The sequence below is a fragment of the Pyrgilauda ruficollis genome, unplaced genomic scaffold, assembly GCF_017590135.1.
Source record: "Pyrgilauda ruficollis isolate IOZ18807 unplaced genomic scaffold, ASM1759013v1 scaffold7, whole genome shotgun sequence".
Classification (NCBI taxonomy): domain Eukaryota; kingdom Metazoa; phylum Chordata; class Aves; order Passeriformes; family Passeridae; genus Pyrgilauda; species Pyrgilauda ruficollis.
The window spans coordinates 13,916,973-13,944,010 of record NW_024528821.1 but is presented as its reverse complement, the minus strand read 5'-3'; the positions used below and the strand labels follow the sequence as shown (position 1 = coordinate 13,944,010).

The window sequence follows — 27,038 nt, the reverse complement described above, 5'->3', positions numbered from 1 at the left end:
CCGGCTGTCACTCGGGATGGGGGGCGGGGCAAAACAGCCAGACAGCCAATCGGCGGCGCGGGGGCCCGCCGGCATCGCTGTGTCGGGGCGCGCGCGCGCAGTGCGGGGGCGCTGCTCCCTTGGTTCCGCGCCCCTCACGGAGCTGCCGCTGAGGGGCCATGGCGGGGACGCGAGCGGCGGCCGTAGAAGGTGCCGCGGGTCGCGGGCTTTCCCTTCCCGATAAGCGCCGCCACTGGCTGCTCACGTTGGGCTGTGTGTCACGCCCCGCTGCCCTGTCTTACAGCGCTGGTGCGGGAGCTGCTGGGGGAAGAGGCGCCGTCCCGCATTGCCGCCCTCACGGAGGAGCTGTTCCGGGCGGCGGAGAGCATCTCTGAAGAGGACGGGAAGGTGGCGGAGGGAGAGCCCCCCGCTGCCAGCCCGTCTGAAGAAACGGGGGGTGCAGGTGCTTCACACCCCACAGCCCTTGCCCAGGTTGGTGCTGCAGCTCCGTCGACACAGACACCAGCTGCTGCTGCTTCCCACCCTTGGCGGGGAAGCTAAACGTGTAGCACTACTGAAATGTAAAGAAAAGGGTTCACTTCTTCGTCGTTTGCCCCAATAGCGTGAAAGTCCCAAATAAAGTGGGAAGTGTTATTTTTAAAAGTCAATGCGAAATTATGATCCTGAATGTAGAAGTGTGTCGTTGACTCTGCTCTCATGAGACCCCACCTGGATGTCTCATGAAGGATGTGGACCTGGAGGGAGCCATGAGGGTGATTGAAGGGCTGGCGCACCTCTCCTGGGAAAAACAGACAGAGTTCAGCCAGAAAAGAAGGCTCTGGAAGACCTTACAGCACCTTCAGTGCCTAAAGGGATTCCAAGAGAGCTGGAGAAGGACTCTGGGCAAGGGCTTGAAATGTCAGGAAAAGGGGAAATGGCTTTGCATTGAAAGAAGATTGACTTAGATATTTGTAAGACACTGAGAGGTCGGAGAGGCCCTGGCACAGGTTGTCCAGAGAAGCTGAGACTGCCCCATCCATGGAAGTGCCCAAGGCCAGGTTGGACAGGGCTTGGAGCAACCTAGTCTGGTGAAAGGTGTCCCTGCCTGTGGCAGGGGGTTGGAACTGGGTGGTCTTTCAGGTCACTTCCAACCCAAACCATTCTGTGATAATAATGGGAAAAATTACTGGTTACTGATGCTGTTAACGTATTTATTATTTCCAATTGCTAGTAGTATCTAGTTGTAATTTTAAGTAAAAATGCAAGCTGAGAGCACTGATGCATTAAGAGTTTGGTACTGGATCAGAGGAGAGGTCCTTCTCACCTTGTCTGTGGATTCCCATAGTGACAGCAGATAATCCAAGGAAGAACAAAACAAGCAAGCCTGTTATTTTAACTGCCTGGTAAACAGTATTCCAGCACACAATATTATATTGGAGGTACTCATTTTCAGTCCTTGTAAAAGTTTATCAGGTGGCTGTTTATAATGTTTAGTTTTTTCTTCTGTTTATTTCTCCTAGAGGAGTACTTAGAAAGTAGTAAACATCTACTTTAAAAGTTATTTTTTCAAAGAGAAATCTGGTAATACGTGAATCTGAAATAAGGAAAAAGACCAGCTGAGGTATTGTCCAACTTCTTCCTCTAAAATTATATTTTCAAGAGACATTTAATAAGTAGCAATTATCAGCTAAGAAACACTGATTTTGGAAGTCCTAAATTTGCAGCAAGGAGGATAAGTTAGCAGGAGTTGTAACAGAAAGTGTCAATAGTACAGTGTGTAAAGAAGTACAAGAGCATAAAAGTGAATCTTCCTGAATCAGTTGGGCTACATTATTTTTGAAGAAAGGAGAAAGCATTAATTTGTAATCTGGCCACATCAATAAGAGGGGCTATGAACTCTCTCCTAGATAGGCAAGAGTGTGTTCATAGGCAAGATCTGTCACGAAAAGAAGAATAAAGTGATGGAAAATGCAGCCCCTCAGGGTGGGTTGCTAAAGCAGCTTATTGCCTTTATGTAGAGCTGTACCTTTTTAACGAGAGTGTATAGTCAGTAACCTTTGTTCTTTGTTTGCTACTATCCAAAGTTTCTCAGTGTAGGTATTTAAAGTAATTAAGCTACTTAGTGTTCTTTTTGATGTGCAAAAGAGGTGAAGCCTTACTACAGATGGTTCTCAAATGTGACAAGATCCTTAGAGTTCTTTTCCAACCCCTTCAGATTTTAGGTGAAGAAATGCTGCATCCATTCAGCATGCCTGTTTTCAGGTCACTGTCCAACGTGTCCCTGTGGGATCCTGTGACAGATTTATGGAAAGCTCACACCTTTGGTGTAAAGGAGTTACATGATGTAAAGGGAGTTGTGTAAACATGTGGAGAGGCCATTCCTGTGAAACACATGAAAGATGCTTCTTTTTCCAGTAGTAAATTTCAATGGGATCCACAGCCAGGACAAAATTAAATTGAGTGGAATTCTCCTCTTCAGGTTGAAGAGTGTGCAGTCAGCTTGTGGAACTGGGCTGTGACCAAACACACGGGTGCTGTTATCAGTGATGAGCAAAGAGCCAAACGTGCGTATGTTCTGTACCTCCCTAAAGGTGTGCTGTGTGCTGTGCCGTGGAAGCTAAACACGCTGCTGGCAGGCACATAAGTAGTGCTGGAGATTTGTTTGAGTCTTTGCAGACATGGGCTAGAAAGAGAAAAATGTACCGGTGGGCTTGTATAAACAGTTCAAGAGGAAGCATCCTGGTGTAATAGTTACCTTCTTGTGCCACAGAATCAGTGTAGGCATTCTTCCCACTGCCCTTTCCATGCCAGAGCACAGTAAAGGGGTGATGTGACCAAAGGAAGCTGTAATTGCATTTCTCATAGTGTGGTCCAAATCTAAAAATGTATGGAAATAACACAGATGTAAATTTTGGACTGTTGGTCACTTAATTTGTATCAAGTGAGCTTGTTTTCTAAATGTAACTATCTCATCCATGTTTACATGTAGACACATTCTAAGTCCTCTTTTCACTGGCCTGTTACAGCCAGGTGCACAGCTGGTGGGTTCTCTTGGGCCAGGAGCAGGGCTGGGGGAAAGCAGAAATGAGGTTTTGGTCTTTTCCCTCAGCATGTTCTTTCTGTGGTTCTGTGGGATTGCAGTGTCAGGCCTACATTCTTGTCTTGAGGGATTATAGTCAAAAATATGTATAATCTGCATCATATAAATTATACCAGGTAAAGGGAAAAGGGTAAGTTGACACAAAATAGAGCGTGATGTTCTCAGATCACAGCTGAAGGGCCAGGGAGAGGCTGTTTTAAATATATTTAGTGTCTTTTCCATCCCTGATGTCTAAGGAAGTCTTGAAAATATTTTTGCTTTTTACTTTGAAACTGTAAAGATTATTAAACTTCATTGCCTTATTTTGCTGAAGGCTATTTTGAGGCTTTCAAGAAATGTTACTGTAAGCACCTGCAATGTAATTAAATCTCTGAATACCATGTATTTAACTTAAACTCTCTCTAAATTGTTTAATAGGTATTTTAATGAGAATATATTTTTTTTTCTTACTGCCCGAAAAGCAGTTTTAAACATCTTGGCTAAAATTCAGATTGCTTTGACTCCTGAAGCTTTCAGATTTTTCTGTGTTGTGATTTAAAATGCCAGATAGTCTTTCAGATATGGCAGGACTTGACTTTCTATAAAAAAATTGAGCAGTAGAGAAAAGGAAACTTTTGAATGCCTGCACTGTTTTCTTGCAGTGCGGTTTGTTGCCTGCAGACTGATTTGCCTTTGTGAAGGCAGCGATCCTCCGGAGGGAACTATTCGAAGACAGATTTTGGTAAGGCTAATTGTGGGTGAGTGATGAAATACAGTTGATCCCCCAGGGAATCAAATCTTATTACATTTGCTTTGGAAAGAGACTATATGTCTAGTTCTGGAAGGATGTTTTGGTGTTTTGGCAGGAGTATTGCTGACTCTCTCTTCTCATCAGTTAAGGAAAGATAAGATTGATGATCCCATTTTTTCCCTTTTAAGAAAACAAAGTACATGCTGAAGTGGGACCTGTATCTTACAGGGATACCTGGGTGAGCCATTGGAGCTAGGAGTGTCTGGACAGTGTGGTTAGCATCACATCTTCTCACAGGGTAAAATATGTTATGAGCTGAACATGCATTAATTTCAGTATCTTGTAATAATGTCTAGTAGGCCACCACAAGTCTTATGCTGCATCTGAGTGATCATTCAGAAGGGAGAGTTGCTTCTCACAAACTGCAGAGCTGAAATACCCTTGTCCTGTGGTAGACATATGCAACAAAGAGATGAGAGCTGACATTGCCTTTTTTGACAGTGACTGCATTTTCACAAAAGACTTAACCATTTCCTCCTTCAGATGTCTATGAAAACTGGGAAAGGATGGATAGATATTGGAAAAGCTGGTCTTGCAGATGGATTTCTAGAGAATGCCATGAGTGTAAGTTCTTTCCCAGTTTTGATTTCTTACATACACCCCCATTTGTAAGTTCCATGGGTGATGCCTGCACTTTGTTTTCCAGAGTATAGAAAAGCTGTATGCAAAGTTACGGAAGGGGAGCGAGGGTGAAGCAGATATTCAAGTGCACAGAGCTGATGTGGAGAAAAGCCTTTTCAAAGTACTCTCTTACCAAGCTGAATCAGTATGTGTTCTCAATTTTCATTACAAGTCACTAGAAGTATAGAGGGAAGCTCTGACCCAGTTATTAGATACCTGAATGCTTGGCATTGAGAACTTGCTGAGGGATAGGTTCCCTTCACTTAGATACAAGATAGCAGATCTCATGTTTACATTCAGTGTTGCTATCATTTAATGATTTTTAATTTCCCTCATTTATCGCAGTCATTCTTGCAGTGGTGTTTATATCTTCTAGTTCAGATTTGTTGCTTTATGATTTGGCTATCATGGCTGTTGATAAAATAGACAGCTGCCTGTATGAATCATAAATGGGTCAGTTCCAACAGTGTCCTATGCTTGACTGGAGAACAAGGCAAATAACTGTAATTTGAAGTATGCAATTTAGAAATTCTAAGTTTTGAAAGGAATTGTTTTTCCTTCTGAAGTGTCTGAGAACACTCTCAGTCCTACAGAGTATTACTGACACAGGAGTGCAAATCCAAAAAATGTAATTTCCTGCATTTGTTGGTCACACAACTGACCTCAGTATCTAAAAGGGAAGTGCTATCTCCACAATTCTCAGGAGCTACCCTAAACAGGACAAAGCAATGGCCCATATTTTCAATTTGATCATGGAAACAAAAGAAGTGGTATAAATTTGGCTGAGTTCTTGTATCATCTTAACATGTGAGTGATCTTGTCCCATGTCTCTGGCCTTTGCACACTACCTAAGGACTGCAGTGATTTTCTGGATCTCTTTATCATCTGGCAAGATGGAAAAATAGACAGGATTATTATAGCACTGTTAAGACAGATACCTAATCCCAAACCTAGCTTTACTGCATGTGAAAAACCCAAGTCCTATTTTAAAGAATGAGGTTTTTAGTGAATTTTAAAGACCAGTTGCATACTAACAGTTTGTTGGCATGCTCTGCTGCTTTCTCAGGCACTTGCTCAAGGGGATTTTCAGAAAGCGGTGATGTGCGTGCAGCGCTGCAAAGATATGTTGATGAAATTGCCAAAAGAAGTAAGTGAAATCTTCCCTTCTTTATCATTCCAAACTTTGAGAACCCACTTTCCTCTCTATATGTTAAAGCATGACATATGCCACATAAAATTTTGAAAAGTACTCTGAACTGAAGATCTCTTCTGCGGTTGGTTGCCTCTTAGAGATTTTGTTACTAAAAATTTTGTGTGGAAACAGCAGAGTTTTTTTTCAGAGTGCATTTTTTTATTTCTTCTCTTAGATTAGAATTTGAAATAGAATAATAAACTCTTTCCTAAACAATGAGAAGACAAATCAGCAAGCAAGGCAAAAAGATTTCTAAATTGAATATACCACCTACTCTCTACAGAACCAGCTGCATTTTACATCTTGATCTTGTATATTGCATCTTGTACCCATGTGAACATTTGTCTGGGGACAGATGGGACAAGAGAAGAGCTGAGTTACAAAGTTATTGATATGCAAGTCTGTCACTCCCATCAGTACTAATCATCTTCGTGAAACTGTAGATCTATGAATGGTTTTTGTAGTGGCTTTTGTAGTTCTTGTCTCACAGAGAAAACAAACTATCATATGCAGATTAGTATTTTGTTTACAAAGATAAAAGTCTATTATAGTTCTATCAGAATAAACTTCCTGACATTTATTTTCATTTGTTTACATGTTTTCCCAATATTTAAGAAACATTTTGTTCCTGTCTCTCTGGTGCAGATAATAAAATTCAAAGGGGCAGATGCAAATTCTTAAAGAAAAATATGGGAAATATGGTTAGAGTTTATTTGTGTTTTTAACCGATTAAACTCCAACTGATTTTACATTGCTTTTTGTCATCTGCAGGCCATGTTCAAGTGCATCTGAGTGACTAAGTTGTAGAGGTCTAGCTTTGATTTGAATCATAAGAGTAGAACTTCTTACTGTTGAAAATGTTCATTGGGATCTTTGTACTCCTGTTCCTCATTTAATTCTAAATTAATTTCATTCTTTCCACTTGAACTCCTTCATGAAATAATATTAAACTTGTGATGAAAGCTCTTCACAAACCAGGAGCACTGGTGCAGACAAGGTAAAGGTTTCTGATCATGAGAGAGTGATGCAATTTACTTCTGATTTAAAAAGTGATATTTAAAAAATGAGGAAAATGGAAAGAGCTAGTGATTGCTGAGTGAATCCAAATCTTTTGGACTGGTGGGTAGCTCTCAATCCTAAACTCTTCCAGGCTCCCATTGTACCAGAGAGTCCCTGGAGAGTATCACAGGGAGATTATTGTGTTGTGTGGTACCAGAGATCAGTGGAGAGGATTGTGATCCTCAATAGTCTGTGAACTAATGCTCAGTACAGGATATTTTCTCTCCTGGAAAGAAAACATTCACAAATGAACCTGTGAAAAATAAGGTTTCACATCTGAGAGTGATCTCTTTTGTCTTTATGCATCTACCTACCCTGTGCTTTTGGCTCTGGATTGCAAAAAAAAAAAAAAAAAAAAAAAAAAAAAATTGAAGCAAGATGTTGTCCTACCCCTCTCATTTTTGTCTGAGAATTTGCAATCTGCAGTCCCTTGCAAAAAGTGTCATTTATATTTGGGAAAAAAAGATACTGCAAAGGCAAAATGGATGTAAATATTGGCAGCCTGCTAGCATATAAAATGACTTTTTGTCTCTTCTTTGGGTGACATATGACAGCTGCAAATCATTTCAAAGAAAAGGCAAGTTGTTATGAACAGATGTTGTCAGGGCTTACTGATAAAGCTCTGAATAACCAAGCATTCAAAAGCAGTTTTCTTTTAAATCTTGTAATCCTTTTTTAACCCCAAAGAGAAATGCTGTGAAGCCTACCATGAAACAGGTGGAGTCCTCTTCACTTATGTAAAACTTCTTTGTTATTAAAAAAAAAAGAGGTTATAGTATTACAGTTTTTCCTCTCAAATTTCAATTTTTATTGTTTAATTTACACAGTTCTAGTGCTTTCAGTGTGATTTATTGAGGAACTCTGTGTTCCTCACGTGTTTCAAAAATCCTGCTGTTTTGTGTGTCCTGGACTGGTTAATGATGCTTCACTTTCCCACCCAATTAATGATTCCATGTAGTCATCTTCAGCACCCCCTTGAAAAGGCCAGAAGTGGTAACAGTGGATATCTCTTGAAAAGAAAATGTATTTTAAAGAACCTGAGACTGGAGTGCCATAGATCTAATGATGTTTTACAAGAACATTATTGAAGCAGGAGTCTTTTATTCCAGACCTGTTACCTGTCAATCCTCTGTTACAATTTTGGAGTGGAAACCTATGAACGGAAGAGATATGAACAGAGCTCCTTCTGGCTCAGGTAATGTGAAAAATCAAATAAACAACCCCCTACTTCTGAGATGTAAAAACCTGTGGGAAGGAGAGGGGGAGCAAGGGAATATGAGAATACAAGATTTTAGCTGAACCAAATTATCTGAGCAGGTACTTTGTCATGGTTGTACATTATTGTCTAAAATCTATGTCTGTTTTCCCACATGGATTTTCATGCCATTAGAATGAAAGTCATCAATGGTTCTTGCCAATTCTCTCCCTAGCACTTCCTCCAAAGGGATTAGTTTTCTGAAGAGTCCTTGACTGATGAAAGGTACAAACATCAAGGTGAAAAAGGAATGGGTAGAGATGGTTTGGGTAGGATCCAGATAACTGTTGTAGGATCCAAATAACTATTGTGGTATTACTAAGGGTGAGGAAATGTAGGCTATCAGGAAGAGTATCCTCATGCCATGGTAGCAGCCTCACTGCAGAAAATTTGTGTTAATGTCTTCTTGTTCTTTTAAATAGCTAGAAGAAAATGGAGGGCAACAGATCAAATTCAAAATGATTATGGTTGTATCTGTTGTCAAAGAGTGTTTGTAGAGATGCTCAGAATTAGTTACAGCTGCTGCTTTAGAGATATATATATAGATATATACATATATTTTTTTAAATTTTTTTTTTGGTGGAAAATTAAATACTGAGTCCTGTTGACAAAATCTGAGGAGGAAATAAAGCTTTGCACAGTGCAAATAATAATCTGGAGAAAGAGTGTGGCTCCATCTAGTGGGTTAAAATTTCCCTGGTCTGAGAATGTGTTAGAAAACAAGAGCCCAGTTACTGTTTTTCTTTCTAACAGTTCTTCATTCACAGCATTTGTAATCAAATCTGGTTTTGTGGAATTATCACTGTGTTTTCTCCTGGGTGGTTCTTTGTTCTGCCATTTAACTTTTAGAAGAAGAATGGGGAATTACGAGTTACAGGTTCTCTTCTTGCTGTTGATGTGCTGTGGTCTGGAGATCAGTCATGAATAGATTTTGTGTATTGCCATATTGTATGTCAGGGGAGAATGGAAGCACTTGCTTCTTCAAAATGTCTGTGGTTAAAACTGATAAAACCTACTGAAATGTTTGAAGAGAAGATGTTACAGAATGTGCTGCAACAGGTTGAAGAAAGTGATTGAGTACAATTTTTAATGTAAGGGGAGAAAGAACCCAAAATTTTCTGCTCTCTAGTAAAAGTGACTACTGAGATTAGTTTGTGTGATTTATGTGGTTTTTAACTGCTTAGGAAGTGGGAAAGGATAGGAATTTTGCACATATCAGAAGACTGACTGAATTTATCTCTGTCGTCCTGTTTAATTTTAACATTTATCATTGATAGCCAGAGTTATGACATTGGGAAGATGGACATAAAATATTCTGTTGGCAAAGAAATGCAGGTAAGAAATAGAGAAATTTCTATTTACTATTTACAAATAGGAGCATTTTTTTAAACTGACTCAAATGTATTATCTGCCTTTTCTGTGCAAACCTGCCCTGTGATGTCTTGGTCTCCTTTTTGTAGTCTGCTATGAAGTTTGGCAGAGTTTCAGGTTTAGTTGTTATAAGCATCAGTCACTGATGAATGCTCTTAAATCACATTTGATTCTATTGTTTCACAGAAATTGAAGTCTAGAAAGTAAGGCTGAAGTAGATCCTGGAAGGCCATCTTTCCATTCCTCTTCTCTTTCAATACATCATCAGTTGAGCTGTGTCATTTGTGATAGATGTTTCTCTCTCTTATTCAGAAGTCAGTTTATTCTTTTACTTCTGACTGCGGATATGAAGATTTTAATTTCTTCCTCTTTATGTAAATAATTTATGTATTTGAAGTCCATCATCATGTAGGTCTTTGTCCTGCTTTTTTGCTTGTTTTCCTCTGTGAAGTGTGTACCTCCTGTTATTTCAATTTCTTTCATTCTTTTTTTTTCCCAGTTATCTGATTTTCCTTGCAACCCTTCTGTTTTTTTCTGAATTCTAGTAGATTCATGTCCTGTGTGTACTGCATTGCTTCAAGACTGGATATGTTTCAGATGTGAGAAATCACTTTATATATCTGATACCAGGCAGGATATTTTTTTGCCTCAAAGAACTTTCATTTTTCACGACCTTAGAATTTAAGTCTTTTGTGTTCATAAGGATGTTTGTATGTGGCTATTTTTTTGTTTCCAGGCTAAAGTGCTGCGACTGTTAGCCACGACCTATTTTGAGTGGGATTGCAGTCTGTACCTGGACAAGGCATTGAAAGCCATAAGCTTGGCAAATCAGGTACTAATTTTTGCTGTGTTTAAAGATTGCAATAGATGAAACTCAAGCATTTATTGACATGATAATATGGACCACATTAATCTCTGGTGTGTTATCCTTGACTTGATTGAGGTGTGTTTGCTTAATGTTTCCATGCTCTTATAGATATTTTGGTATTCCCAGCGTTTTGTTTTTTTTTTTTTTTTTTTTTTTTTTTTTTTTTGTAGAGAAATACTTTTTTGCACGTAGAAGTAGAGCTGTCCTACTGCCTCCTATGTGTTAGTAGTAAGGTCCTTTGATGATGGTGTGACTAAAATTTCTCAGATGTGTGAGTTGATACAGGCAGGCAGCTGGGACAGCCACAAACCCACAGCTAAAGCAGAGAGAGTAAAATTATTTCCCTTACCTCATTGTCTGGGGGATCCCCAAAGCAACACCCAGGCAGAGGCACGCAAGCAGACCTGAAAAATGAGGTGTATAAACATACCAGCTACCCTGAAGGAAGTTCATACATCTCTAAGCAGCCATTACAGTGAGGTCTCTTAATCCTTTACAAGTTCTGTTTCCAATAGAGACTTGAATTAATTTTGTGCTTGTATCTGTTCAGGTCAGTGTGGAGTAAATGAAATCTGAAAAAATCCTATTTGTCTTTGGTTGATCATTAAAAAAAATAATTTTCTGTTCTGTACAAAACAAGTTTTAAGTATGAAATTTTGCTTTAAATGAAAGCTGAAATTCAGTTTCTGCATGCTGCCTGAACTTAGAGACAGATCATAATGCATATGCTCATGAGATCAGGATAAGAGGCAGTGTATTTTAGTCATGCAAGTAATGTGCTACTACAGTATCTAAATCTTTTGTCCTCTTCTATTGTTTGCTTTTGCAAAGCTTTTTGAGGCAGAAAGTGTTTTTGTCATGATTTTTGATAATGTACATTTTGATAATGTGTGAAGGTATGGAAAACCAGAAGACAATGTTGATTTTAGAACCTGAAATATGCATTGTTTTAGGGAGACCTTTAATATAGAGTCCTCATATTTCCAATTGCTTCCACTGTTGTTGACCCCTGAATGTCTTCTTTTTATAAACTATTTTGAATCTACTCATACTAATTCTAGATTAAACCAACCAATTCACACATAGAAAAGCTGGAAATGTTTCTATCATTCAGTAATGTTCAGCTTCTATTTAAAAGTATCAAAATTGGGCCACGGCAAACTGAGAATTTTACAACTTTTGTTTTCGTTATCCTTGTGGTCTTTTGGTGGTGTAAGAATAAATAATAAAGATGCACATTGCATTTAGGAAGAAATTATGGTATAAGCTGCCTACCACTTGCTTCAGTCATTAAAATGGATCTGAAGATTTCAGGGGAGAGTATGTGATTCCTTAATATTTGTCTGTATGATGAATGTGCTAAACTCTCACAGGATCTGTGTTCTACAAAGAGCTGTCCAGGTAATGTGTTGTTTTTCATTGTACAGGAGAATTTGCACCCAGCAGGGTTTTTTTTGAAAGTTAAAATTCTTCTTAAAAGTGGAGCATCAGATGAAGATATCAACTCAGGTATCACAGCTCTCCCTAGGTTTCATATTACTCCATATCCGAGGAGACTGCCTGTGTCATACATAGAAAAACAATTTTGTGTTTTTGGCAGAATCTGTATTAGCTAAATGTCCTTTTGGATTTGAAGTGTGAGACATAGTACTCACTGTTCACAGAGGAGGTATCCAGATGCTAATTTAAATAGCCTTGCTGCAAATAGGGGAGAGGGTACATTCTGAAGGCTGTTGGAATGAAGAGAGTGAAGACACAGCAATGTAAAGCTACAGTTTATTTAGACATATGCATAAGGTTGTGCAGGAGGGTGAAGGTGCATTGACTTACACAGTCAGCACAGAAGAAAGGCTGGTGAAACATTGCTGTTCTCTGGCTGGGATTTTGCAGATTTTGGCCAAGAGATATCGTGTGCTCATCAGTGTGTTATTATAAACCTGTGTTACAAGAGTTTATTTAAGTCAAATAAACTCTTTTCTCCTTATTCCTCACATTTATCACTTAAACAGAACTGATTCTGCTATGAAGTGAGAGGATAAGAAAGTTTTTGGGGAGACTTTAATATAGAAAGGATAATTAATGTGTCAGAGAAATTTATTTTCATAAATAATGAAATCTTAAGGAAGAGAGTAGGGTTGGAAAGTATCAGATGTGTAATGAATAATTTGAGAAGTGTAGGATGTGATGAGGAATTTTTTGCAGAGAGCTCAGGGGTTTGAATGCTGTCAGACTAGCAGAAATGGTAACTCCATATTCCTCCTTGAGGCTTTCAGCCAGATTTCAAGTAGCCAGTCATTTAAACCTTACAGTTTCAAATAAACATACAGCAGCTGACTTGTGTTCTTCAGTTTGAATTGTGAAACCATAGAGTTGTCTATCACAACACACTTGGCTATTGTTTAGTGACACTAAGCCTCCAGTCAGTTTTTCAAGCACATTTATTAATGAGTGGATGTCCCTTTTCTTGTATGCCTGGCAGAAAAGTGTGTGCTCTCTGTCTTTTGAGTGAAGATTCCTGCTAAATTTTAGGCATTTCACTAAAATCTTGTGTTGCACACTTGCATCAGCTGCCTTCATATGCTTCTTTTAACAACTGTTCCGGTCATGTCCTTGTGTATTCCTTCTCTGATCTCATCCAAGCTACAAATGTATCTGCTTTGTTCTTAACCATTCAGCACAGAGTAACAGTTTTAAAACTTTATCTGAGTGGTGTAAAACTGATACCTGCTTATCAGCAGGAGTCAGTCCAACAGCTGATGCTAAGGGCATTATGCTGAAGTAGTTCCCATTGCAATATGATACCACACCCAGCCTGAGCACTAACCTCAGTGTTAGGTTGTTCCTGCTGGATAAGGATGAGACATTTTGATAAAAGGCAGCTTGAGGCAAAAAAAAAATGAATTATTCTACCAAAGTTTTTGCTGTTCCTGTTTAAAGAGACAGAGGGCTGGAATTCCAGGGCTATCAGCCTGTCACCTTTCTGTAGTACTGCAGTTCTGTACAGTGAAAGGAAAGTCAAAACACAATAGGTATTATTCTTCCATTTGTTGTACATCTGTTATAGGGTTGATGTTTTTTTTTTTTTTCCAGTTTTATTTCTGTCTTTCAAAGAAGGTATAAGAGATAAGTGGTAAATTGAGCAATTAAGTGTCTAAGTGGATTACATAATCTCAAGTGCTTTGTGTTCTGTCTAGCTCTTGCAGAATTCGCACACCTTGAGATGTCTATAGACTTCTGTTTGAATACTGCCAAACTGCTGCTGGAGCATGGAAGGTATGAAAGCATCTCTAAGTGGGGTAAACACAATGTTTGGAGGTTTTGGGTGTTTCTTTATAAGCAAAGAACATCTATTTTGCAATGATGCTTTATTTCAAATAAAAGTTCATGGAGGTAAGGTGAAAGGTTTTGAGAGGGAGCCTGTCTTCTATAACAAGGAGATACTGATTATGGCAGCAACAGAACAGAGTGTGAAATAAGTGTAGTGGCAATTTGCAGTGCTGTAGACTTACTTTGGAATGATTAAGATTCATTATTTAGTTTTATTATATGTCTGGAATCATCAGACTGACATTTTTTTTAACCAACTATCAGAATGACTTTGGAGCCCTAGAACCATTCTTGGGAAAAACACTAGAAGGATAACGAGTTACTGCAAAATAAATTGAGGCACGAATTTTTACCCTGTTAAGTGCTCCATCATGATTATGTATGTATATGCTTGTATCCTGATGCAAATGTGAAGAATAAACTCTTATGAATACAGTGGAAGAAGCATGTGGTAAGAGGAAGCTGCCATTGAATGGATGAACTGTAACAAATTCATACCTTGATTCATTCTGTCGGTGTGATTGAATGACAAACATGCTGTATGGTGAGAATATGTTAATCTCTAGAATGGAAAATTAACAGCTCTTCTGGTGCAGCCTCTTAAAAATGCATCTCTGTGAATAGGGAATCAGTTGGTTTTGATTTTCTGAAATCTGTTCCTGAGCGATTTGAATCTTCACCTGACCTTGGAAAAATTACCCTGCTCCATATTGAGTTCCTGCTGCAGAATAAGAGGGAGCTGCTCGCTAAGCAAAAGATTGAAGAAGTTATTATAGGTCTGTATCCATCTTTTACTGCTGTTTGCTGAAAGCTGGATGTAGTTGGCTAAAGTCTTGCATTCTAATTTTCACTTTTTTGCTTATTCTCGTTTTTCTTTCTCTGTGTCTGTTTTTCATTATGTTTCTTTTACTTGGCAACTCTCAACTTCCATACTGAACGATAGTCACGATCAAGTTTAGGGTTAAATTTATTTGCTGGAGCAATTCCTCCTTCTTAGTGTAGACTGTGTGTGACTGATACATGTGGGATTAGAAAACATTAACCAGGAGTTCTGTGTAATGTTAATACTTTGTCCATCCAGCCCAATTTATTTTTGTTTGTCAGTGTAACACAGGTTGCATATCCTTGTTAGAGCAGCTGGATAACAGTTTATTTTTCAGGTCTATTGCACCTGTAGCACCATAGTACTTTTGACTACAGATATGCTGTAAAACAAATCCTATTTCATGTTGCATCTAGCTACGAGCAAGAGCTACATTAACATTGTTCAAGCATGAAAATATTTTTCTCTTACCTCTGGATTTTTTTGGGTTTTGCTTGGTTGATTCCTTGGTTTGGGCTTTTTTTTATGAACAGGATTTGAAACACTGGCTCCTAGCTGAAACTATTGCTGTGTCCCTGTTTTTTGTTGCAGGCTGTAGAATAGTTCTTAGATGCTTCTCACTGTGCTTGTTCTTGTAAAGTTCTTGTAAAATGATGATTTGCAGTATCTTTTCAGGTCATTATACTGGCAAACAGCTGTTGCCTGAAGCCTTGAATCAGCTGCACATCATCTTGTGGGACAGAGCTGCCAAACATTATGAGGTTTGGGACCAAATAGTAGTGTTCTTATTTATAAAAGTGAAAATGAAATTCTTTTTCTGACCTCTTTGATATGTCTATTTTTGGTTAGAGTGCAAACTGTTACTAAGAGCCTTGTTCCAGCTGGCACTAGTTTTACTTTCATCCATCTGGGTGCTGTTTTCAATTACAAAATCAAGTTTCAGGTAGCCTCATGTTAAGGTTTGTGCATGGGAACAGTTAATGCAAGAATTCCTGCTCCAGCTGGTTCCTATATGGCTCTGGGGTCTGAAGGGATTTGTCCAAGAGTAGTCAGAGAACTGGCTGGTGTAATTGTGAGGCTTCTCAATGATTTTTGAATGGTCTTGGGAATCTGGAGAGATCCCAGTTGGCTGCAAGCTGGCAAAAGTTATCCCAATTTTCAAGAAGGGCAAGAAGGACAACTCTGGAAACTACAGGCCTATCAGTCTCACTTCAGTGCCTGGTAAAATTATGGAGATTATTCTGGGAGTTATTGAAAAACACCTGAAGGACAGTGCAGCCATTGGTCACAGCCAGCACTAGTCCGTGAGGGGGAAGTCCTGCTTGTCAAACTTGATTTCCTTTTAGGACAAGGTCATCTACCTTGTTATCAGCTGAAGCCAGTTGATGTCATCTCTTTGGATTTCAGTAAAGCTTTGCATTCTGTCTCTCACAGTGTCTAGACATATTAGAGGGCTGGGCACTCACCAACTGTATGAAATCTAACAAGGGAAAGTGCTGGATTCTGCACCTGGAACAACCTGGAGGTTGCACTAGAATATACTTGACTATCTAAATCTTTCATTTGCTGTGACCTTTTTAGAAAAAATTGGGAAGACATAGGCTGTTTAATCATCCAAATATGGCCATGTTTGTTTAGGTTCTATTTTCATTTTATATTTTCTAGGAGAAAAGCTATTCTGAAGCCCTTCACTGGTACAATTATTCTGTCAGCTTCTATACACCTGGGCAGATAGATCAGAACTTGGCTAAGCTGCAGAGGAACATGGCTTCTTGCTATCTTCACCTGAAACAAGTTGACAAGGTATATTTAATACATATGTATACATACTTTTGTCTTTATTTGCATTGCTTTTATTTTTGAGGAATTGGCTCTTTCGTTTCTGGTCAGCCTTTGGTGCTGTCTTCTGGACTCATCACTTTTGATTCAAGTGCAGATGTTGCCCTGTTAAACATCTTGAGTTATTCTAGTAATGTTTTGTGTATCTTTTTATTTCTTTTCTATTGCAAATTATATACTAATTTCAAGGTGATGTTGTACTGATTTCCTTTAATCTTTTCTGTGAATAGGCTAAAGAGGCAGTTAAACAAGCAGAAAGGTGTGATCCAAACAGCATCTTTACTAAATTCAGTGTCTATAAGATTGCAGTGTTGGAGAATGATACTGATAAAGGTACAACCTGAAAGTTAAAGGGTCCACTACAAAGAGAAATGCCAAATATATTAAAAAATACTAAACAGCTTTGGACTGTTCATCTTGAGAAAGACACAATAGGGGGTAGCTAGAAGGGTCCCTAAAGTAATTGAAAATGTCAGGCTGTAGATTTAAGTTGTAAAAGTGGGATTTGAGGTTTTTTTTAGCACACAATATGTAAGAGGCAGAGTCCATTGCTATATTTGATTTTGTTTGGATGGAGCCTCTGACTAGGGAAGATAATCCTCCCATGGGCAGAAGCTATAGTAGCATCCCAGGGTGAGAATCATTCTGTAGTTTTTAGTATGCATATACAATATGAAACTTAAGGGAGCCATTATTGCTGCTCTTAACTTCTCTGGACAGATGGAGCCTGAAGTTACCAAGAAATACATGAATATTGAGATGACTTACAGAATGTTGTATCTCTGTAGCCTCTTTCTCCTTTATAATGAGTTCTGCTGTTTCATATTTTAATGAGGATCTTAGCTCAAGTAATGAAAACGGAGAAATACAGTCTGTAGTTACTTAGAATACAGAGTAATGTGCAGAGCTTATTTTCCAATGAGTTCTCTGCCATTTAATTATTCTCTATACAACTTCTATTGACAGCATAATTTGCTCACATAATATAGAGTGGGAAACACAGCACAGTGTGAGCATAAAAGCAGTGGCACCCTTAGCATAAGCCAAGATGTGCGAGCTTGGAATGATGCCCAGACAATGTATTAGAGAAAGTCTTCTGTCTTTGGTAACAAACAGTTACTTAGCAGAACAAAATTAAGGATGTGAGATGAGTATCATTTGTATGGCATCTTTGTTTCCCTAGATTAGTAACTTGAAAGCTTTTTGGCACCTCCCTAGGAGGAAATATGTATTTGTGGAGAAGCGCTGGTGTGCTCAGGCTTTCTTGCCTTGGCTTAGCATTAAAAAAAGAATTATAGCCTTTCATAAATCATTAAAACAGTAGAACTTTCCACCTTCCAATGGCTTCTGTAAAAATGTTGGTTTTTCCCTCTCTTTCAGCTATGGAAGCAGTTATTGAAATGGGGAAACTAGCAGAAAAGCTATCAGAACATGAAGACAAGCTGAGAGTGGATAAAAATACAGGCAGCAACCTCTTGAGTTTAGCTGCCCAAATTGCTTTAGAGGTAGAGCAGATAATGTTGCCTTTGCTTTATTGATATAAGTAGGATGGCTGTAACCTCTTTAACCTGGCCTAGATTTAATATATCTCTGTATTTCATGGATTTCTTATTATTTCATGCTTCCACAACGAAGGTCTCACTCAAATATGTTGTGTAATGCAAAGTAGAAATTATTTTCATGTAGAAGGAAGTGGTGTCTTTTAAAAGTTTAACAGAAAAATAAAGAATTCTGAGTTACAATTATTGGCATCTGGATATTACATTGTGTATTTCTGTAAAATTCTCCTTAGCAAAACGTTTCATATTCGTCATATTCTTCTCTGGGATTTGATCTTTGATGTGAGTGGGGGAAGCTGTGTGAAAATACACATAAATCCATGATGAAAGTCCTTTGTCCCTCCTGTTTGCCTCTTGGTTGGTGGCCTGAGCACTGTCTGAACTGGCTGATTGCATTTCAGGCTATCAGGGCTTTGTTCCCAGCTCTGTGAGGCATGAAAGCCTTACCAACCTGTAATAGTCCTGCTCTTGCCACAGGCTCTTTGTGCAGGGAATCATATGATCTCTCCTTAGAGCTTTCTCTGCACTCTCAGGCAATTCTGTGCATAGTCCTTTGTTCATTTTCCTGCTGCTGGGCTGCACAGACTTGGAAAATGTGGTTGCTTTGGGGTTTGTTTTTGTTTTGGTTGTTGTTGTTGTTTTGATTTGGGTATTTTTTGTGGTAACTAAGACAGTGCAGGGTATACAAAACATGTTTTAATTCTTTTCAGAATGACCAACAAATTGTGGCTATCAAAGCTTTGGAGTATTTGTCTGAACATTTACAAGACTGCCGACAATTATTTGTATCCTTAAAGTAAGAATTCAATATACATACAAGGAGAAGCATGAGGAAGAAAAGTGGGATCCTTTCAGGAAAATTAGGGCAAAGTATACCATTGAAAAAAAATCTTATTTCTTCATTGCTTGTTTTTCTCATATTTAGATGTTTGGTCCGTCTGATGTTATCAAAAGTCATGGCAGAAAACGCAGAGAAAAGGTGGGTCTCTTTGAAAAACCATTTTCTTATGGTAGATGTATTGTTCAAATTGTGTAATGTTTTCTTTCTGGGCATTTTTTCTTGTAGAGTAATCAAGAGATTTTTTTATGCTAGTAAAAGTCCACCCAGGTGACTTCCTAGCTTGACCTAATGACATCACATAGGAACATATTTTACAAACTTGTCTAAATTTTTCTTTAAATATTTCCTCTTTGTCTTCTTTTATTAATGCATATCCCTGTCAGGTATTTTTAATGGAGGTTGTGAGCTAAGCAATCTCTGTAACTTTGACACTAGTGGGATATCTTTCCAAAGTTCAGAGTGAGAAGAGTGGATCTATCCATAACTGGGAAAATATATTCCAACATAAATAATGTGTTCTGTTTTTTTTCTGTTGAAAAAAATTAATCAGTTTTCTAAAACTGAATTTTTTCTCTATTCTAGAGATGGAGATATCAACTCAATACTGACTTACTTGAACTTGGGTATGTTGCTTTATTTGCATTTTCTGGAGTTCTTCCATATGTGAGCATTTTATGATATGGTTAGATCCATACCAATGAAATATTTAAACTCCTTATTTCAGTCCAGGCTCTCAACTTCCCAGTAAAATCAAAGAAAACTAGAGCTGGAGATTAAATAGTATTGTGAAGCTGGATCTCAGTGCCACAGGTTTTGCTATCAAAAGCTTGCAATACTGCTGCAAGTAGAAGAGATTTAAGAGCAGAATTAAATCAATAAAATGTTCCTAGAAGAAAGGCCTCAAACTTGTAATTAAATTTACACCCCCTTCTTGTAAGATTAAATAAAACTCCTCTGCATTAGACTTCAGTGTCAGTAAACTTAGAAGAGCAGTACTTGTTGGCATCTTCTCTAAAATGCTGTTTGAGGCACCTTCTGCTGTTTTTACTAGGGCTTTCTGAAGAATATTAGATTTAAGTTGTAAGAATAAGTCTTCATCAGGAATTACCAAGCATTTTGGAAACCTCTGTTTTGTAGTGCAAGGATGAGACTTGGAAATGTTTTTATTCTGCTCCACAAGTGGTACTTTTGTATTGAATTGTATGTTTTCTGCAGCTCACAAGAAACTTGCTGAGTCTTTCACAGAGGAGAAATTTACAGGGGACATGAGGATCCTTGAAGCTCACTGGTTTAGGAAAGTTGGTAGGTTGCTCTCTCAGAATCTAAACTAAATCTCCTGTCTCTATTGATCATTTAAATCTGCAGCCTTGGAGTTTGCCTTAAACTACAGACTGTGAAATCCAAACAGCAAATGTTATCACAGATAAAGTGGTTTCTAGTGGGAAAGGCAGCTCCCATGGGGCTGCCCTAGCTTTATGCATAGTGCTGTCTCTGGATCCCCATGTTGTAGTCCTTGTTACACTGTTTTGGTAAAGGATTAGTGCATTTGCTGTCTATAAATAAAAATGTAAGCACAGAGTAACAAGTTGAACCAATTTTTCAGATTCTTGCTTCTGTCAGAGCATACAGGAGAGCAAACAGTTGCAGTCAGTATCAGAAGGCACCTGCTTTTGCACACATCCTCACAGTGTAACTGAGCTCCAATAAAGAGTAGCAAGGGAGGGGAGAAGCAGCAGAGGTCAAATACAGTGACATAATCATGAATGGAATCATGGCCTTTCAAAGGCAGCATTCTCACTCACAGGATAAACAATTCAGAGACTACAGAAATGTGCCCTACAGAATCAATTAATATGGAAGTTGCTGTAGAATCTAAACATTTAATTGGGTCAAGCTCTCATACATAAATAATTTGATTGCCTTTAGATGCTCATCCATTTATTACTCAGAACTGTGTGCTTAATTGCCACATACTTGACCTCACTGGGGCAAACTGAGGAATGGTTCAAGACATTGTGGGATTTTTTCCTTTTTACTTTTTATTTGCCTTGGGAATACTGTTCAACACTTCCACTCACATGCTGGTTTTGTTAACTAATACAAGAAAATGCTTTTTCCCAATTCATGCTTTTCTTGGCAGGGTACACTCTTAGGGTGTACTAGAATGGGTTCTTGGTTGTGGTGAAATTATCAAGGCAAAATTTGAAAGCATGAATTGGCTATTTTAACAAATCACTAGTAACAGTTTTTCTTGCTGTTGTTAAATGAGCTGTTGGTGACATATTGGGTCAGAAATAGAATTGTAGGACCTGAACTGCTTATTGCTAGAGATTAGATGGGCACACATCTAATGCAGATTTTTATTCTAGTCTCTGTTTTTGTCTCTTTGTTAGCTTGGAACTTAGCTGTACAGTTCAAGGACAGCCCTGAAAAGATGAGGGATTTTTTTGTGCTGTCTTTCAAGGTATTTACTCTTGCTAATAGTGTTTCTAATTGGGGAATATTTTCATCTGTCTAGTTCTTCTAGAAGTCACATCCATGGTTTGGGTATCTCCATGGAGACATGCTTGTATGCTCTGAAGATGGAGCATTTTTGTCACAAGGAGATTGACTTGTAATATAAAATGTGTGCATTATTGTCATACTCTACATTCTGTTTCTTAAGAATGTAATAAATTTAAGATTTCAATGAGAAGTTTCTAAAATAAATGGATTCTAATGTTTGTAAACTATATCATTAATACAGACATGTTAAGTACTTGAGTCCTAGTCTTTATGCAGGACTTCTACCAACACTGTCATCTTTGTTTGTTCTTGTAGAGAGGCACTCCAACTCTGCTTTACACTTTATATTTAAATAATCCTTTTGTATAATTGTACCAGTAAAATTACAATATGAATATATACTACTCATGACTGATTCCTGCAAGTGTCATAGAGGAGGGTCAGCAGTCATCTGTTCACAAGAAAATTGCTTTTTATGGGTAAAATTGTCATTACCTTTTCCTATTTTGGTGTCAGTTGTCCCAGTTTTGTCCCTCTGACAAAGCTGTTCTAATTGCTCAGAAGACATGCCTGTTAATGGCAGCTGCAGTTGATCTGGAAATGGGGAGACAACAAGTAACACCTTCAGAACAGGTAGGGCAAAGCCTGTAAACTATTTCTGAGTGTACCAGTGTAGCATTTTTTCCTTCTGATTTTGAAGTTCACTCAGAACAGGATATTGAGAATGTAAGCAAGGGAATATTTCATAATTACTTAGAAGTGATGCACCTTTCCAGACAATTGTAAGTGTTGAATTTCTGTAAATTAGTTCAGTGTCTTTGAATGGGTTTGTATCAATAAAGGGTCATGGCAGTAACTTCTGAGAGAAATTTCAGTCTACAAGATATATATTGTAAGGAGTCTGCTGCTAAATGTGGGTTAGTCAGAAAGACAATTACTGCTGTTGCTAAAAGTAGTTACCACTGTGGTTGTGATAAAACTTCCTTTTTTTTTTTTTTTTTTAATGTATACATCTTTTTGTGGGTGGGAGGAAGAGGGCATTGTGCTTACTATGATAAGAAGATTAAGGAAGACACAGAGGTTGTGAAGGAAGTACAGAAGTCTGGTGTAGAGTGATTGTAGAAAATTCTGTGGAGAGCAATGCACAGCAATTCTGTTGTGACATTTAGTGGTTTGTCAGTCTCAATATCACTATTTTATGCTTGGGAGCTAAAACAGTTATGTCCCACAGGAGCATGGATGGTTCTTTCTGGGCCAATTAAACGTTCAGTGTGAAGTGGATTTGTCTGAGATGTGGAGGTCTTTGAAAAAGAGAAAAAAAATCCCAAATCCCCTGTAACTGGTATAGGAGATTTACTAATTAGGCTGATTCTTAATTTATTTTATAGTTAGTTCTGATATAATTATTCCTTTTGCTTTTAAAACTGACAAGAATAACTTATTTAATTTTATAAAATAGACAGAGCTTTTTAGTCAGGCCCTTCAACATCTTCAGACCTGCAAGGAGATATGGAAGGTGCTGAAATTAACAGGTAAGCTACAAAGTGTGTGTTCAGCATGTGTAACTCTTAGGCACAATACTAATGGAGAATACAGAGCGTGTGGAATTGCTGTCTTAGATGGAGGTTATTGGAGTAGACAGATGACAGTATGATAAAAGCTGAGGTGTTAAGTGACTGTTAGCCTAGCAGATACATGGTTCACTTTTTTTTGTAGGATATTGGTAGAAAAATTCCATTAGGTAGTCCTTGAATGGCAAATTCCACTTGCTCTAATGTTAAGTCTGAGTTCCTTGGTTGTTTTCCTGCCTGTTGGAAGAAAAAATTACGTTATAGTACATCCTGTGGCTTTGAGAAAGTTCAGCATTACATACAGGGAATCCTGTCTCTTTTTTAGGAGATTTTGCTAAAGACCCAACAGACACATTGTTGCTGCTTTATGAATTTGAAGCAAGATCCAAACTGAATGATCCAACACTTCACAATTTTATGGAGTCAGTTTGGGAGCAACCACAAATAGAGATCAAGACACTTGAAATCATTGCGTGTAAGGATGAAGAAGCTTTCATTTCTCTTTCCTGTTCTTTTGAAGTGACCAGGATTATCATGTATTGTACAACATACAGAAAATGGGTCTAACCATATGTATTTTGTCCTGAAGCAAAGATGCTTAGGATCTCAGCAACGTTAGGAGAGCTGTGTTTTGAAATGTCAGATGACATGGATGATGAACCAGAAAGTTGAGATATCTTTCCATTTCTAGACCCTGAGACACTCATATAGCTTGTGAGCCTGGAAAGGGTTTTTCAGATAAACTTTTACATGCTCCAAACTGGCAAAGGCCAGAGAATAACCCTCACTGATTCATGCCCCAGTGCAGAAGTTTTGGGCTGTGGAGTCTGGATAGATACTTTAAGTATATTTAAGCCACTAAGATAGCATTGTTTCAACTTAAAGTTTTTATAGTCAGCTTGTAAATAGCACTTTCATCACAAAGTCCTAGTCACAAAAATGTGCTTGAGAATCTAGAGCAGGATCCAAGAAAGATGAGGAGCATTTAGAACTACCATGGCAAGTCTTTGGAGGGTGTCCTGTAGGATTGCATAAACACCTTCTGTTCCGCTTGCCCTGAGGGAGAACACTCCAGTGCCTGGAGACACCATTCTCAAATCCCACATAAGGCTTCCATCTGGATTTTTATGTTCAAGGAGACAAACAAAACTCTTTAGACAGTGCCCCCCCACCAGATTTTTTTTTTGTACTACTGCAGTGGAAGTAAACAGCAGAGAATTATGAGACTTTCTGTGCTTCCGCCTTGTTGTCCTCATTGATGATGTGCTGAGTAAGAAAGAGAGAGAGAAGCACCAGCTTGTGACCAGCCCATTAAGCAGATCTCTTTTCAGTTGTTTTTCACAAGGGATCTGGCAACATGCTGTAGTTTATTTTAGTGAACTAAGAGATTGAAGTCGACTTCAGTAATTTGTCTTTTATTCTTCTCTACTTTCTTTTACTTTGAAGCATTAGCAATGGAATCTCCAGCTCGGTATCCTGTACTGTGTAAGAAAGCTCTCAAGAGTGCACTAAACCTTCACAGAAAGCAGGCTGTCATTGATGCTGTGAAATTTAGGTTAGTGTTATCACATAGCTTTGCCATGAGCCTGTGACTGAAAATGCTGACAGGGAATAAAGCCTGCAATTTGAAAAAAAGTGGATTTTACTCTAGATGCAAGGTTCCACTTCTTGCTAGCCCACCAATGTAGCTCTGAAGGATGACTGCCTAACAGATGCCTTAACTGCAGTTTGTTTACTTATTTTCTGGCACAATCCTGTTTCCAAGAAATTAATCTATTGAGGAAGGAAAATGAAAATTTGATCCTGAAGAGGTCTCTGGTTGTTTCTTGTGAGGAAGGTGTTCATTTCAAATATTACTCTGCTGGGTATTTCAAAGACAAAAAAGAGAAATTAAGGGTTGAGAAGAAAGCTATGAGTTGTAAGGTAGTGATGCCACATAGTACATATGTGATTTATTTAGCATATTTTTGTGTTACTTATCCTTTCCAAGTTCCTTGAAGTAAGTACTTGGCAAAGGCAACTGTTGATACTGTCTTTCTCACTTCACACTGAGAAAGACAGAGCTGTTTTCAGAACCCTGTATTTGTTACTGAGTTTCTGAAGATCTGCCTACGCAGCTCTTGTTGAGAAGTTAGAAAAGGTACTTTTTTCTTGCTGTCATGTGTAGCACCCTAGGAAATACTGTGATTTTCTTTCGGTGTTACTGTAGAGACCAGCAATGAAAATAATTAAGTACTATTTGCTCTTGACTCTGTTTCTTCATAGTTTGTATGAATAAGATCTGATAGTACAAAAATGCATGTTCCTGCTACAAGAATATGAGTGTGTTAAGCACCAAGGTAGACATGTCTGACAATCATAGAAACACAACTCAGTGTGCTCCTCATACTAAAAACTGTTTGTGCACATGATATTAAAGTTTCCTCTTTTGCTCTCTTTCAATCCTCAGCAAATGCTTACACAGTTTGATAAACATTTCTTTGCCAACTGGATTGACAGACTTGGATACCTGTGTGCTGCAGGAGGTGTGGGACTACTTTGAAGATGCTCTGAGTGTAGTCAGCAGCACAGTAAGTTGAACAGGAAACCAAGAGATTGGGAGATGATCCTGAGCATGTTTGAAAAAAATTCTCATTAGACTGAGAATAACTGGTAAAATGAACATTACATAGTGTTACATGTGGAGCTGCTAGGACTTCTTCAGTAAAAAATATGCTGAAATTACCTCAAAAGAAAGGTCTCTTGGATATTTAGGACTGCATTACAAGTTTCCTTGGATTTTGTAAGGGCTTTTTCTCTCTTTGCTTAGGAGGAGAGAACCCAACTGTTTTCTTATTCTAAAATTAAACTCTAACACCCTCTTGGCTTGTCAGTTTTGAAGTGAAGATTCTATTTTCTGATGAGGTGCTGCTGCTTGTTTGCTACCTCAGGATGCTTACCCAGAGATGGAGATCCTTTGGTTGATGACAAGAGCCTGGAATACAGGAATATTTCAATATACTGTTGGTAAATACAAGGAAGCTGAGCAGTGGTGTGGATTGGGAATGCGTTTCCTCAATCACTTAGGCTCTCTGAAGAAGAGCTATGAAGGCCATGTAAGTGTGCACAGGGGGATTTGAGGATATGGGATTGGCTGTCTGGCCTGATTTGAGATGTGGATCTGGGTGAAGAAACCACTGCTGATGGTCTTTAGAGTTTCAGGAGAATCATGGTATCTAAATATTTTGGGGGAGCCTGGTGCTAAAAGATGTTTTTAAAGTGAGGCCAGAAAAGTTTTGATAGACAATAGAGAGAATAATGTAGCATTCTTTTACTGGAAGGATGATGTAAATGGGTGATTGGAAATAAACTTCTGACTGTTTATGGCCATGGGAGAACCTTGCACCCTTGCCTGACTTAACTGAAGTCAAGGTGCTGTACCAGTTTAGTTAAATCAGCTGTTATATACTTTAAAGCTTGGTTTCTAGTATAATCTCATGTCTTATAAATAGGGTTTAAGATGGTGTGAAGAAAATCACTAAAGCTCATCTCCTCAGGTGCAGCTAAGCCACTTCCTGTGAGGGAGAAATTTCTAGGCTAGCACTTTTGTAGGTGACACTTTTGCAATGACACTTTTCTTACTCTGTCACAAGTAAGTTTTCTACAGCTTTTGGCTGCTGCTCCTGTCTAGATTGCAACCCAGTGCAGCCTGGCTGGTGTCACCATTCATTCTCTTGTGTACAAGCTGAGCAATCAGGGGGTTGGCTGTAACTCTTACACCATTTTAAATACATCAGTTAAAGCAATGAGAGCTGACAATAAGAAGTCTTCCCCACCCTCAACATCAGCTCCCAGCATCTGTGATTTGGTGAATAGGTTTATGTGCTGATATAAGATTCACATATAAACTACGCTTTATGACTGTAAATAAAACCACTTTTGTTAGGTTGCACTGATCTTTTTCTTTTCATTGTATTTAAACCTGTGCCAAAAATCTTTGCATCAATTTGAAATTTTAGGTTTAGGAGCTGGTGGCAGTCTCCCACGTATTCCCTTAGTTCTGTTCTGTGTTAAATGATACACTTAGTTAAATGGCACATTTTTATCCATTCTTGTTGACAACTGTGGTGCTCACATTCTCCAGATGGTTGGCCTTTATAGTGAGGTTCTGGACAAGCTGGACAGAGCAAAAGGATTTATTCCAAATGAAGAATAATGACAGCCACAACTACAAAAGAAGGAAAGCAGTCTCTCTTGGAAACATTCTGCTGAATGAGAGGCTGTTAGCTTTGTGAAGGCACAGGGCCATGGGAGCAGTGGGAAAGAAACCAGGATCTCCTTGTTGGCAAAGAAGTTATG

At 38.5% G+C, this 27,038-nt stretch overlaps 1 protein-coding gene across 1 annotated transcript; it reads left to right on the top strand.

Annotated features, from left to right (window-relative positions):
• Window positions 1-55: 55 nt before the first annotated feature.
• Window positions 56-27,018, top strand: TEX11 (testis expressed 11). The gene is made up of 29 exons (XM_041485429.1): window positions 56-189; window positions 284-471; window positions 2,459-2,543; window positions 3,721-3,800; window positions 4,353-4,433; window positions 4,516-4,635; window positions 5,557-5,637; window positions 7,851-7,936; window positions 9,274-9,331; window positions 10,104-10,199; window positions 11,663-11,744; window positions 13,430-13,508; window positions 14,187-14,338; window positions 15,061-15,146; window positions 16,051-16,188; window positions 16,455-16,557; window positions 17,605-17,729; window positions 18,494-18,579; window positions 18,709-18,762; window positions 19,207-19,247; window positions 19,840-19,926; window positions 21,018-21,088; window positions 21,646-21,762; window positions 22,589-22,661; window positions 23,026-23,175; window positions 24,147-24,255; window positions 25,150-25,270; window positions 25,631-25,795; window positions 26,824-27,018. Exons 1-29 carry the CDS (start codon window positions 159-161, stop codon window positions 26,893-26,895), a joined length of 2,817 nt encoding a protein of 938 aa, XP_041341363.1. The 5' UTR covers window positions 56-158; the 3' UTR covers window positions 26,896-27,018.
• The last annotated feature ends 20 nt before the right edge of the window (window positions 27,019-27,038 follow it).